This window comes from Rhinolophus sinicus, linkage group LG15 (assembly GCF_036562045.2).
Source record: "Rhinolophus sinicus isolate RSC01 linkage group LG15, ASM3656204v1, whole genome shotgun sequence".
NCBI classification, from domain to species: domain Eukaryota; kingdom Metazoa; phylum Chordata; class Mammalia; order Chiroptera; family Rhinolophidae; genus Rhinolophus; species Rhinolophus sinicus.
In genome coordinates, this window is record NC_133764.1 from 13,285,451 (window position 1) to 13,298,778 (window position 13,328).

Sequence of the window (13,328 nt, forward strand, 5' to 3'; positions counted from 1 at the left end):
CCTATTTGCCTTGTATTTTTGAAGCATAGTATAAGAAATTCATCGGGGTTGAAAATGCTTTGGATTAGGAAGTCAGCGAGCCCTAGCCCATGGCATCAAGTAAAGAAAAAAAATTTCAGTTTTAAGCAGACTTCAAAGTTTACCACAAATCTGTAAAGGTGATTAAATTGATGCATCTTTAGATCGATGGAGGAAATAAAGTAAACGTTTGCAGTTGTTTGCTGATACATTACTTTTTAAAATACTGATTAATTAATTAATGGAAGCTTGCAGGAAAGGAATGTTTTCGCTGTTAGTTTTGGTGACTGGGCTTGTGATGTTTTAAAGTAGTACGGCAATTTATTCCTCTGATAATAAGGTAAATTATTTTGACAAACCATCTCAATACTTTGGAGGAGTAATTAAATGGTGTCTCGATAAAAGGTTCTATCTGTGATTTCAGAAGTTCAAAATGAAGCTGGTATAAAAATAGTCACTTTACAGAAATGCACCTTACAGCCAGCTGTGTGTTCCATAAATAAACTTGACAGGAATGTACATTCCTGGAACAGGAGACTACAACTACCCAGACAAAGGAAAATCAGTGGTGGGCTATAAATAATCAGTTTGTATTTGGCTTTGTAACTGTTAGACTTAGCCATTGGTCTTGGCAAAGTATATTTACAGTTAAAGTAGCCTATTTCCTTAATAGTTAAGTATAAAATGACAGTATTTGGATCTTTGAATGTTGTTGTTCTGAGATCTCATATTTTTCCTGAGGCACAGTGAAGGTCTATTTTCACATGATTGACAAAATATTATGAAACTGTTTTAGACTACATTAAATTGCCTTTTCAGCATTATTTTTTGAAAAACTTTTATTGAGAAAAATTTTAAACATATAATAATACCAAAGTAGACAGACTGGTGTAATGAATCTACACATTCTTCCTTAGCCTCAATAGTTACTATGTCAGAACCAGTCTTGTTTGATCTCGCTCTGCCTCATACATACAGTTTTGAAGCCCATCCCAAACATCACCATCATTTGTCTGTCAATATTTCAGTATCTCTAAATATTTATACGCCTCTTAAAATGGAGGTAAAAACCGCATTAGTATTACCACACTTTAAAAAAATAATTTAGTATTGTTAATATTATATTAATATCTTAATAGCTAGTCAGCCTTCAAATTTTCACTTGTGTCAGACATTTTTTTAAAGTTTGAATTCAGTCTTCTCTTTTGTTCTCTTGCAGTGTGTACTTACTGCAGATCCCAGGCCTGGTCCTTTAGAGTTTCCTGCAGTGTAGATTTTGCTAATTGTGTCCCATAGATGTCCTTAAACATATTTTTTTGTCTGTATTTTCTGTAAATTGGTCATTGTGTCTAGTGGCTTGAACAGGTTAGGTTTGTGAGTCAGGTGAGGTCACCTCATATAAATAGTGGTTTGATTGTTTATCAGGAGACATAATGTCTGGTTGTGGTTTTGTTTTTTTTTTAATGCCTAGATTAAGATGACAATATGTGAATGTCACAAGTATTTCTGTTTTAACTGGACTGTTTCTATAGAGTGATAGATACTTCATTTGATCAAATGGTAGATACTATTTGATTACTTGGTAATCCAATTTGTATAAAAAAAGGAAGAATAAAATTTGATGTGTTTGCTTTTTTAATTGGTTTTCAAAATAACAAAATGGTTTACTAGCATCCTGTAATGGTGACCAATTAGTTTGTTTCCTATATCACTGTTTATAAACTCATGGACTGAAACATAAATATGTTTATTAACTATTGATATTCAAATTGTCTCCATATTTGTCCAGTGGAGCCTCTTGAAGTTGGCTGAGTCCTTTTAACAAGACCATGGTATTGCTTGGTTTTTTTTATCTGTTATGTATGAGATGAGCTTCCAGCATTTCCTGCCCCAGACCTGGAACCAGCCTTTCTCTGAAGAGCCCTGATCCCTTTAAGGGTTAATCATGTTTGGAGAGCATATTTTGGGCACTAGGAATACTTATTGGTACAGGGTAGGTCATTTTTTCCTAAGACGTTTTCGGTGGACAGAGCTCAGAATTTTTAAAGCTGTATCATGAATTCATCTTTCCAGTTCAAACTCAGGACTATAGAGTTTTTACTTTTCAAACGCTCTCATTCTCATTTAGTCTTATTCTTGAATAATGACGCTATCATGTAGTAAGTCTGCTCGTGCATTATTTTCCATTACGTATACCTATCCAAATCATTATTCTCCAGGACATTTCCTTGTCTTTGGTTTTCTTTTTATTCATGGTTTATAGACCTCTCTGGCCCCCTGTGATTTCTAGAGTCACAGCATGCATACGTAATTCTCATTTAACAATTGTGATGCTCCATGTTTACTGTTTTAAAAAACTGAAGTATAACACAACCACAGGAAAGTGCCTAAGTGTTCTGTACAGCGTGCCATCCCCGGCACCCCAGAAAAGTCCCTTTCATGGCTCCTCCCAGACGCTACTCTTAGTCCCCCTTCCAAAGGAGAAAGAAAAAGACAACTATTCTCCTGATTTTGAATACTATTGATTAGTTTTGCCTGCTTTAGAACTTTACAGTTTTGTTTTAGAATTCATGATTTGTGGGAAAGAGAGCTCTTTCTAGCTCTTTCCAACTCTATGTCCAGGTAGCTCTCAGAAAAGATGTATCTTCATCTTCGTCACATTCAAAACTTCTCTGCAATATCTAAGGAAATGTAAGGAGAAACCCAAGCATGGGCACTTCTTGGTTTAAATATTTGCCTTAAGCAGGTTAGATTTTTGTGTTTTGTTAGCTATTTCCATTTTCTCCCCGTTGTGTTTGTACCCTTTGTGTGTTTCCTGTCTTTTGATTTTCGGGTGTTAGGGATATTAGACCTTTACCTATTATGTTGCAGATGTTCTCCCCAGTCTCTCATTTGTGTTTAAACTTTATCACTATACTGGATTTAAAATATTTTGTGTAGTATCATCTAACTTGAGTTTTGTGTTCTGCTTAGGAAGGCCACCTCTACCCGAGATTATGTAAAAAAAATAAAATAAATTATGTATTTTCTTTCAGTTAAGTTTTATCGTTTGTTTATAAATCCATTGGGATTTGAAGGTAGTGTGTGATATCCCTATCAACATTTAAAACAGATAGGATGTTTAAACATCTTTCTGTGGCCTTTCCCATTAAAAAAACCGTTTGAATTTTATCTACCTATGGGTACTCTATACTTTTCCATCCACAAACTTCTAGAAAAAGTTTCCATTCATATTTTTCTATTTCACCTTTCTTTTTTAAGATTTTATTGGGGAAGGGGAACAGGCCTTTATTGGGGAACCGTGTGTACTTCCAGGACTTTTTTCCAAGTCAAGTTGTTGTCCTTTCAATCTTAGTTGTGGAGGGTGCCGTTCAGCTTCAAGTTGTTGTCCTTTCAGTCTTAGCTGTGGAGGGCGCAGCTCAGCTCCAGGTCCAGTTGCCATTGCTAGTTGCAGGGAGCGCAACCCACCATCCCTCGAGGAGTTGAACTGGCAGCCTTGTGGTTGAGAGCCCACTGGCCCATGTGGGAATTGAACTGGCAGCCTTTGGAGTTAGGAGCAGGGAGCTCCAACCGCCTGAGCCACCGGGCCGGCCCTATTTCACCTTCTTTTGTCAACTCTGTTTCCTGCATGGACTCGGCCCTGCCGTTACACTGAAGCTACTTATGCCTACAGCAGCCTTTGGCCTTTTTGCTAATCCCAGTGGACTGAATTTAGACCCCTCTTTCCTGAGCAGTGTGTTTATCATTGGTGGCAACTTTCTCCTTGAAATGCGTCTCCTTTGGCTTCTTTGACACAACTTTTTCCTCATTTTCTTCCTACTTGTGTCTTACCCTTCTCATTCACTTTTGTAGCCTGTTCTTTTTTGTCTCCTAAATACTGGTATTCTAGGGTTCATTCAGTTAGATCCTCTGTGCTTTACACTTAATGCTCATCCGTGGATGACATCAGTCTTATGACCTCAGTCATCAGCGATGCTCTGATAAACCCCAAATCTCTAAATCTCTATCGTTAGCTCAGATTTCTTCTCGAAGCAACATATTTATGCCTCATAGGCATTTAAAACTAAACTTATCCTCATTTCTCCCCCTTCCCTCTCAAATCAGCACATCTTCATGTTTCCCATTTCAGAGAATGGATGTACTCCTGCCCAGTTGCTCTGTACAGAAACCTGTTTGTCATTTTAAAAAATTGAGTTGAAATTCAAATAACATACAATTAACCATTTTAAAGTGTATAGTTCAGTGGTATTTAGTGTATTCACAGTGTGCCACCACCATCTCTCTTTAGTTTCGAAACTTTTTCATCACCCCCTCAAGCCCCCCATACCCATTAAGTAATCACACCCCATTTCTCCCTCCCCCTACCCATTGGTAAGGTCTAGTCTGCTTTCTGTCTGTGGATTTGGCTTCTCTGGATATATCAAAGGAGTCATAGAATATGTGACCTTCTGTGTCTGGTTTCTTAAACTTAGCCTGATGTTTTTGAGGTTCGTTTAAGTTGTAGCATGTATCCGTATTTCCCTTTTCTATGGCTGAATAATATAACAGTGCATGTGTATACCATAATTTGTTTATCCATTCATTTGTTGATGGACATTTGGGTTTACATATTTTGACTGTTATGAGTAATGATACTATATAAATGTTTGTGTACAACTTCCTATGTGGACAGATGTTTTCATTTCCCTTGGGGTATATACCTGGGAGTGGAATTGCTGGGTTATGTGGTAACTCTGTGTTTAACTTTTTGAGGAGTTGTGTGTGATTTTTGACTTATTATTTTAACCCCCACATCACCAAGCTTGATTGAGTCTATCTCCTAAATATCCCTGTTTTCCATCATTATTCTCACTACCATATAGTAAAGCTACACTTCCAGGATTACTTGAATAGCTTTCTTTTTGTTTTGTTCTGTTTTGTCATCACCATGACCTTATTCTATGTCATCTTTCACACACTGCAAGATTGGATTTTGAAAATGCAAAGCTCATGAGGTTACTTCATTGTTTTTTAAAAAAAACCAAAAAACCCCACAAACCCAGCTCATCCTAGCCCTCTGGATAAAGTCCAAATTTACATGGCTTACAAAGACTTGCTGTCCAGCTCCTGACATTCTGTCAGGTTTTAACTGCATCTGCCCCCTGGTTCTAGCCATATACTGATCTCCATATTTCAAGGTTTTGTATATGCTCCTCTGTCTAACCCTTGTACTTCCCCACTGAATCTTTTGTTTTATTTCAGATGTCTCCTCTTTTTAGAAGCCCTTTCTGTGTCTTCATGATTATAATTTTGTGCCCCTCCAAATTCCTGTCCTAATGTTGGAGCTACACATTGTAATTTCCTGTTTACTTCTGTGGGAATCAGGAGCTGATAGTTAAGTGCCAGGTGGTTTAGTACAGACTAAAAGTATAATTAATAGGAATTTAACAGAAATCAAAAGAAGATTATTTGGTGAATTATTTAGGGAAGGCCTCATGGAGGAAGATGGTACTTGAACTGGACCTTGAAGGAAGTGTTCATGAACATATGGTAACGATCTGAAACTAGGTAGATTGAACCGGTTAAGTATCCGTGGGTCTAGACGCCTGAGGATCCGTGCCAGGGGCAGAAGCCATGACAAAAAGTGATGTTGCACATTCTTCAGCATTGCTTTTGTGTTAGCATGAAACAGGCAGTGGACACGATCGCTCCTATAGAAGAAAAGCATGGAAAGAATGTGCAAAAGATGTGAAGAACTTAATGCGAAGCGATGATACACTTTTTGGGAAGTGTAAGGGAATTTTCAAGGGTAATCTTGACCATATATACTAATTTCAAAGCTTGCCCACTTATATTTATAAAACTAGACTTCTGACAGAAAATGCAACAACTAGGTGATTTCTGGATAAATGACAGCATCTTCCACAAGACTCTTGTATACAGTGCAGAGAAAATGGTCCGAGTAATATAATAGTATTTATCTAGAAAAAGGTTGGAAATAGAACTCGGTGTAGAAAATAACCACCTGTTTTGCAGTTATTTGTGCTCTGCCCTAGCCCTCGATTGACTGTAAAAGTCGGACTTGCATCTCTTTTCCTGTATGTCTGCAGTGTAGTTGGCACTCAGTAAATGTTTGCATGCATAAACAAAATAGCAAGGTTAAAGTGTAATTCCTGTTTCAGTGTCTTTGCATTTTCAGTTATCTTTTTTTATGTCTTAGAATAGATATTTAAAAGTATAGTGCTTTTCTTGTTTTTTGAAATACAGTACTGATTTAAAACTATTTATGAAAGTCCACTTTGCCTGTTAGGTAAAAATATTAGACTTATAAAAAATCTCCCTTCAAATTTTGAGAAAAGAAGCCATTCATGTTTAAATGTAAATAAACTTTCACTTTTGGCTCTTTCCATACTTCACTTGCATTTTGGGGTGTTAAATCCTAGTTGAAATAACACCACCTCTGATTCCTCAAAAAATTTGTATCTTCTCAGTTACCAACACACTTTGTTCAGTCTTTTGTAGTACTTTGAGTTGTATTATACTTACTTTTATCATTAGACCGAGCTCCTTGAAGAGGATGGGAGGCATTGTATGAGAATTACAAACCTGTTCGGACTCCCAGCAGATTCTTTCTGAGGTGCTCTCCTCTTGCGCTTACTTTATCCCTCCACTTCCCAGTGTCAGCCAATCGGTGCTCTGTGTGAGCTTCCCGTTGGTGATATATATACACGTTTCTATATTATCATAATTGTGATAGATTCACAGGTATACATATATCAATATGTATCACATTGCATACTTTAAATATGTGTAGTTCACTGAATGTCAATTATAACTCATTAAAGCTGTTAAATTCCTTACATGATGTCCACCATCAATAGATCATTACCTTATTAAGCCCTTTGTCACCAGGGACTGTTTAGGCTTCGTACTCCTCCTCGCCTGCTCTTCCAAGGTCCCCTCTTGGCCTCTGTCCCCCACCCTCATTAGTCCTTTACCTCTGTTCTTATCCCCAACCTCCTTCATCCTCCATTCATGCCAGAGCACTCTGTCTGGAAGAGAAAAATCTCTTGATTGTAGGCTCCGGGTATTATTCTTAAGCCAGTCCTGTGTTCTGGAAGCAGTGGTGGGCAGAGGTATCAGCATACAGGCAGGGCACACATGGAGCCTGTGCTCTCTGAGTTCAAAGCCGATGGGCCACACATGAACACCAACTGTACGTGTGTATCCCCAAGAATACAGAGGAGTTGTCAAATAGATGTATAGATAGTACAAATGAAGGTTGGTTAAGCTCAGTAAATTCCAAGGAAAAGGGTTAGGCACTCTGTTGGTCTTTCTGAAAGACCACAGCATAAAACTTACCAGAGGTACTGGGTTGATCTCCTTCTAAAGCAGAGTCTCTGCAAGATGGGCCTGGACATCTGCATTTTAACAAGCTCTCTACACTACTGCAGCTCTGTACCACTAGAGGGCTACTTAGAATGGTAACAACCTAGCTGGAAACCAGGGTAGAAATAAGAGGGCAGTAGAAGTTGATCTTCTGGGTAGCTTGCTTTGCCCATTGCTTTTTTTGTTAGAGAGTTGGAAATGTTTTGGGCATCAGGTAGCATTTTGCTAATGCATTAAGGTATATCCATTTAACAGTTTACAATTTATAACATGTATATTCAAGTATTGTAGTTTTACCTGTTGGGTGAAAACTATGTGCTTAAAAGTTTTGATCAAATTTTTCTTTCTCCACAGAACTCAACAAAAATCCAGTGGAAGGCTTTTCAGCAGGTTTAATAGATGACAATGATCTCTACCGATGGGAAGTCCTTATTATTGGTCCTCCAGATACACTTTAGTAAGTACAATGGCACTGACATCAAAGTGGAGCTCTTTTAATTTTAAATTCATTGAAATGTAAACTATTTGGCAAACTGAAGTGAAATTATTTTTTAAAGAGCAGGTGAAATGGCTGTAGTTAGTATTACTTGTACCGAATGATCATGTCCAGGGTTTTTGTGTTCTGCTTGAAATTCTAATGCCTAAAACCTGTTGCTTTCTTAAACACATAATAGTTTCAGAAATTCAGATCTGTTCAATATCTAGAATAAATTTATTACCGAAAAGCTATCTGTACGGTGAGGTTATAGATAAATAATATATATGTTTTACTTGTATCCCAGAAATGGATTAGTTTTGGCAGATTAGGGGAAGAAGAAAATTCTTTATTGAAATGTTTCTCCCTCTTCCTTTCCCTTGTGCTTACTATGCCTCGCCGGAAAAGGGAACATTATAATTTTGAGGATAAGGCTTTACCATTCTTAACACTTTATCAGTTTAATTATAGCGTAGTACACACCTGGGAGATTTCACACAGAGCATAGTGTACACATCGTGTCTCAAGCAGGCTGGGAAGAACTTTCAAGATCATCAGTTTTAGTGGTTCTCTTGGGTCCCTGCAGAGTACTGTTCAGAACAAAAGTGTTCTCACTCTCAAATGAACTAGTGGTCACCTTTTCCCAGTTTTTAAAAGTGATTATTACAGTTCATCATTTTTAATTAATCACTATTAACTGTTATAAAGATAGATAACAGAATGTAGTGGTATCAAAGAACAATAGAGAAAAAGAGATGGAATTTCTTAAATATTTTATGTAACACATTTCTAAATTCAGAGACCACAGTCTTATTTTCTGCTCCGAGTGTTTGCAGACTAACCTAAGCTTACTAATATTTAATTGTCTGTAAAAGGGATCATGACTGTCTTGTACCTGACTGGTTCATGTGCCATACTTTTTATAGAAGTTGAGATATTGGAGGAAAATGCAGCTACCTTCTCAAAGCCATTCAACTGCGGGACCGCAGGGACAAATATAGATCTGAGTTTCTTCGGAGACTCACTTTCTCGCTCAACTGCAGTCCCTGATGATACTAAGCCGGCAAGGATTTGGATATATCAGACATTTTTTTGTGATGGTCAAGTTGTTCATTTTTAGGTCTTCTAAGATGGTAACTCCTTTCACCATAAACGTGATGGAAAAGAAAACTCAGAGCTACTTCTGTACCAGAGGAGACTGGTATATAACATACAGAGTTGAGCTGTAGTGTGGATTTTTGGGCTTCCTATAGTTTGAAAAAATGATTTATGTTTTGTCATACCGATTGCCAATCAGAATTTTTGCTGATGTATTTCCCAGTGGTATGTTTGCATTGGTTGTTGCAAACTAAAATAACTCAATTTAAAATAACCGCAGTGGTAGTTTGGTGGATAACAGTAGCCATTGAAAACCATTCTAGAAGTATTCCTCCACAACCTTAAATATTATTAGAAAGGTAATTTCTTACCAAATTTTGTACACAAAACCATACATGTATTCTGGTTTGGTTTATGAGCCTAATGAAGTTCAGGTCTGTTTTTCTAGGTTTTGCAGTGAAATGCATTGCATGAAGGTTTACTCAGGAGAGACACGACAACATTTCTGTGATAGAATCTTGTTACTCCTACAGTTGATACGAGATTATGAGAGATTTTTCTAGACTGATATCTGTATAAAGGATTGGTTAGCATCCAGGCCTGTGCTCCGTCTCTGAGAACCTCACAGGATCCTTAACACTTTTTCACGCAGTGGTGGCAAGTATCCCTAAATATTATTAGCTGATCCATGTATATTTTGTGTACCTTCAGCTCACCACAGAGAACCACTTTTTAATATTCATTGTACTAATTAACAGGCCCTTATGTCCACCAATAAAAACCTATTTCTGGCCTTCATATACATTTTAAAATTGCTGGCTGTTGATCTGAGATGTGGATAGCAGAAGCATTTGTGGCAGCTCCTCTTGAGTGGGGCCCTACAGATGAAACAACTGGCAGCCACTGTCCCTTCCTGATGAGAGCACCGGCGGCACCTGGGCTATAGTTTAACCTCAGTGCCACGTGTACTTTGAACATCCTGTGAGTAATGAAGCCTTAATGCACTTGACAGATAATTATAATAAGCATCCAAAATTACCCAGATGTGATTTCTTTTTATTAACGACCGTGTCTAAGATTCATGTGCTGGAAGTTATAAAATTATTTTTGAAGCCCTCAGAAAACAGATTTCTAAGATTTATTGTTTAAAACTTAATAAATTTAGGCCACCTCTTTTGGCAATGTCCTACTTAGAATGATTTCAAAAATAAAGCATTACTCTGGCATTTATACTGTTCATTCATTTAGTTGCAATTTTTTTTTTACTTTTTTAAAGGAGGGCGCAGCTCACAGTGGCCCATGCGGAGATCGAACTGGCAACCTTGGTGCTACCAGCACCACGCTGTAACCAACTGAGCTAACCGGCCACCCCTCAAATATTTTTTTGACCACTCTTATGCTAGATGCTGAGAACATGACCTTGAATTAGCTAATAGTCACTGCTCCCAAAGAGGTTACACTTTAGTTCACAAAACAGATCATTGCATAGTTATTTCATATACTTTCATATACTTTGATGACAGCCATGATATGGGAATAGGCATAAGGTATCATGAGAACTCATAGCAGGTTTTGTATGTGTCGGGGAATTTTTCCTAGAGGAAAAGATGTCTAAAATGGGAACTGAAGAGTTAGTAACTATTAGTAGGCTTTTTGGCTACAAGCAACAGAAATCTGATTTTAACTGGCTTAGAATACTTTGAATAATTTGTTGTCCTGATGCTGGTAGCAAAATGTTTAGAGCAGTTTTGAGCATTTCAGAATATCACCCAAAGAAAGAAGAGAAGGTCGTTTGTTTTTGTGTTTTAAGTATTTCTTATGCAACGTAGAAACCTTTTTTTTTCCTTCTGGAAGTTCTCCAGCAGACTCTGCCTCTTGTCTCATTTGTCAGAATTGAATCACTTGCTCATTCCTTCCCCAGTAACTGGCAAGATGAATGAGATTGCCACATTTGGTTTAGATTAATTATTCTGGGATGGAAGAGATTTTGGACTGTCAACAGCAAGGTAAGAATTAACTAGACATATTCTGGCAAAGGCAGTGAGCGGGCAGTGGGATCTAAGTGGAAGGGAAGCTAGGAATGAAGCACTTCATAAGGAGAGCTGTGTATACGTAGGGCCTGTGTAAAAGGGATGGAACAAGGGTATGGCAACTGAGTAAAGTGAGTGGAAAGAATTTCAAGAAATGAAGCTGGGTAGGGAGTTGAGGGCTAGTTGAAATTTATAAACAATGTTGAAGAGTTTGAATTTATCTTTTGTCCTAATTACAAAGCACAGCCACTGAGGAACTTTACTTCAGGAGTTACCAGCTAAATCTATATTTTAGAATGTCCATTGAATTACTAAGTATCACAACTTGGGGATTATGAATTGTGTTTTCCCTCAGCCTACTTATATTTTATTTCCGCAACAAAAATACATATTTTTAACAATGTTATTTAAAAATTTTCTTTGTAGCATAAAAAATGGACTGGGAGTTTGGGGGCTGCTCATGGCTGCTCGAAGTGGGGAGATCGACAGCCTTTGCTTAGGGAATGGAGAGAGAGCACCTGTGCCCAGGGCAGACCCTGAGAAAGGCGAGGATATTAGCTAGGGAAGTGTAAGAAAAGGAGAGGTTTTATGGAAGTCAGAGTTCTAGAATGCTACTAAGAATCAGGTATCAAAAATCAAGTATGTAACAGTGTTTGTAGATTTGACAGTAAGGAAATTACTGGTGTTCTTGTCCTTATTTCAGTGTAGATGGTAGAGGCCATCTTCCAGTTGTTTGAGGCGTGCTATTGGGAGTGAACACATAGACCTTAAGTAACTGCCTAGGAAGAGAAACAGAGAGGCTGATAATGGGGGAAGGGTGCATGGGATTGAAAGTAAGTTAATGTGGGCTCAGGTGGTACCCCGACCTAAGTGATTAATTCACCACTTAATAATTAGATAATTTATGTAATAATAGAAAGAATTACTACTCTACTAAAATTCTTTAAAAGCTGATTTTATGGCGGCATCATTAGCCTTCATTTAGTCACTAGAGGGCAGTCCACACTCTTTATAATGTATGTAATCAATAACTGGTATATTCAGGTGTTACTTTATTTGAGACTGATAGTTGCCAAGAGTATTAATTTAGCCATTATATTTATCTTTACACAGTATTGAATTTTTATTACTAGTCTGTCCATTAATCTTTCTAGTGTTGTCAAGAATAGATTCTTGAGGCTGTCTTTCTATGAAAGACATTTTGAAATTGGTGTAGTATACTTGCTATTTTCAAACTACTAATTATTAAGTAGTGTGGATAGCCACCCATGTCCACAGGAATAAAAACTTCAGGTAGGAATGGCAGTAGGTTTTTAAAGAAAGTCTAGGAGATCTGGATATCACTGTAATTGTAACGTTTATAAATTTGTATTAGTGAATGGTGAATGTACACCTTATCTCTTACTCTCTTTTTCTTTTATCATTAATGGCTAGTCTGTTCAAGAAATACTTGTTTTGTTTCTTACCACTGGCAATGGTGTGAAAATTTGGAGGATCTTAAGGTTATATGTGTTTTGTAGTATTGCCTTACCTTGAGTGGTTATAGAAAATGAAGAGTTGACTAAACAAACTCTGATTAACATCTTTGTAAAGTAACAAAATTCTTGTACAGTTCTGTTTAAGACATAGAAGCACAAGCCATAAGTTTTGTAATGAAAGTTTGGAGTGAATGAAACTTGTGCCTGTGCTGCTTAGGAATTGATTGACCAATGGCAACGCCATGTCATTATCATTTAGTGCCTAAGAACATGGGCTTTGGGGACTATCTTTGTTAGCTCCCTGACTACCACTTTCATTAGCTGTGTGACTGAACAATTACTTATAAACTTGGTCTTAGCATTTCATTTCCAGGGTAAAAACTTTGTGCCCAGGAAGTGTTCAGAATATTCAATGTTCTATTGCTTGTAATAGCAAAAAAAAGGAAGCACTCAAATGTCTTATGAGTGTAATGGATAAGTTATACAATGTGGCAGATAAAATAAATGAACAAGAGACAAGTATCAACAGGAGAATATATGTACACACACACACACACACACACACACACACACACACACACACACACACACACATATATAAAAGAACAATGTTGAGCAAAATACCAGATGGCTAGATACAGTATATCATTTAAATAAAGTAAACATGACTGAATGATAGGATCTGATCCTTGTAAGATTTTTATAATTTAATACAAAAACAGTCCAGGCCTCAAGGAAGAAATATGAACTAGGCCTGGGTTTCTCAACCTTTTCAAATGGGAAACCCCTGGTTGCATACCTCTTTTTAACATCATGCTAGTAATTGTGCTGTTAGTATCTGTGATGAAAAGAATATATAAT

General features: G+C 37.3%; 1 protein-coding gene across 1 annotated transcript in view; it reads left to right on the forward strand.

Moving 5' to 3' along the window:
* UBE2G1 (ubiquitin conjugating enzyme E2 G1) overlaps nt 1–13,328 on the forward strand; it is a 93,812-nt gene that overhangs the window by 53,222 nt on the left and 27,262 nt on the right. The window contains exon 2 of the mRNA XM_019743839.2: nt 7,741–7,843. Within this exon, the coding sequence (XP_019599398.1) occupies nt 7,741–7,843 (103 nt within the window). The remainder of the gene's footprint in view (nt 1–7,740; nt 7,844–13,328) is intronic.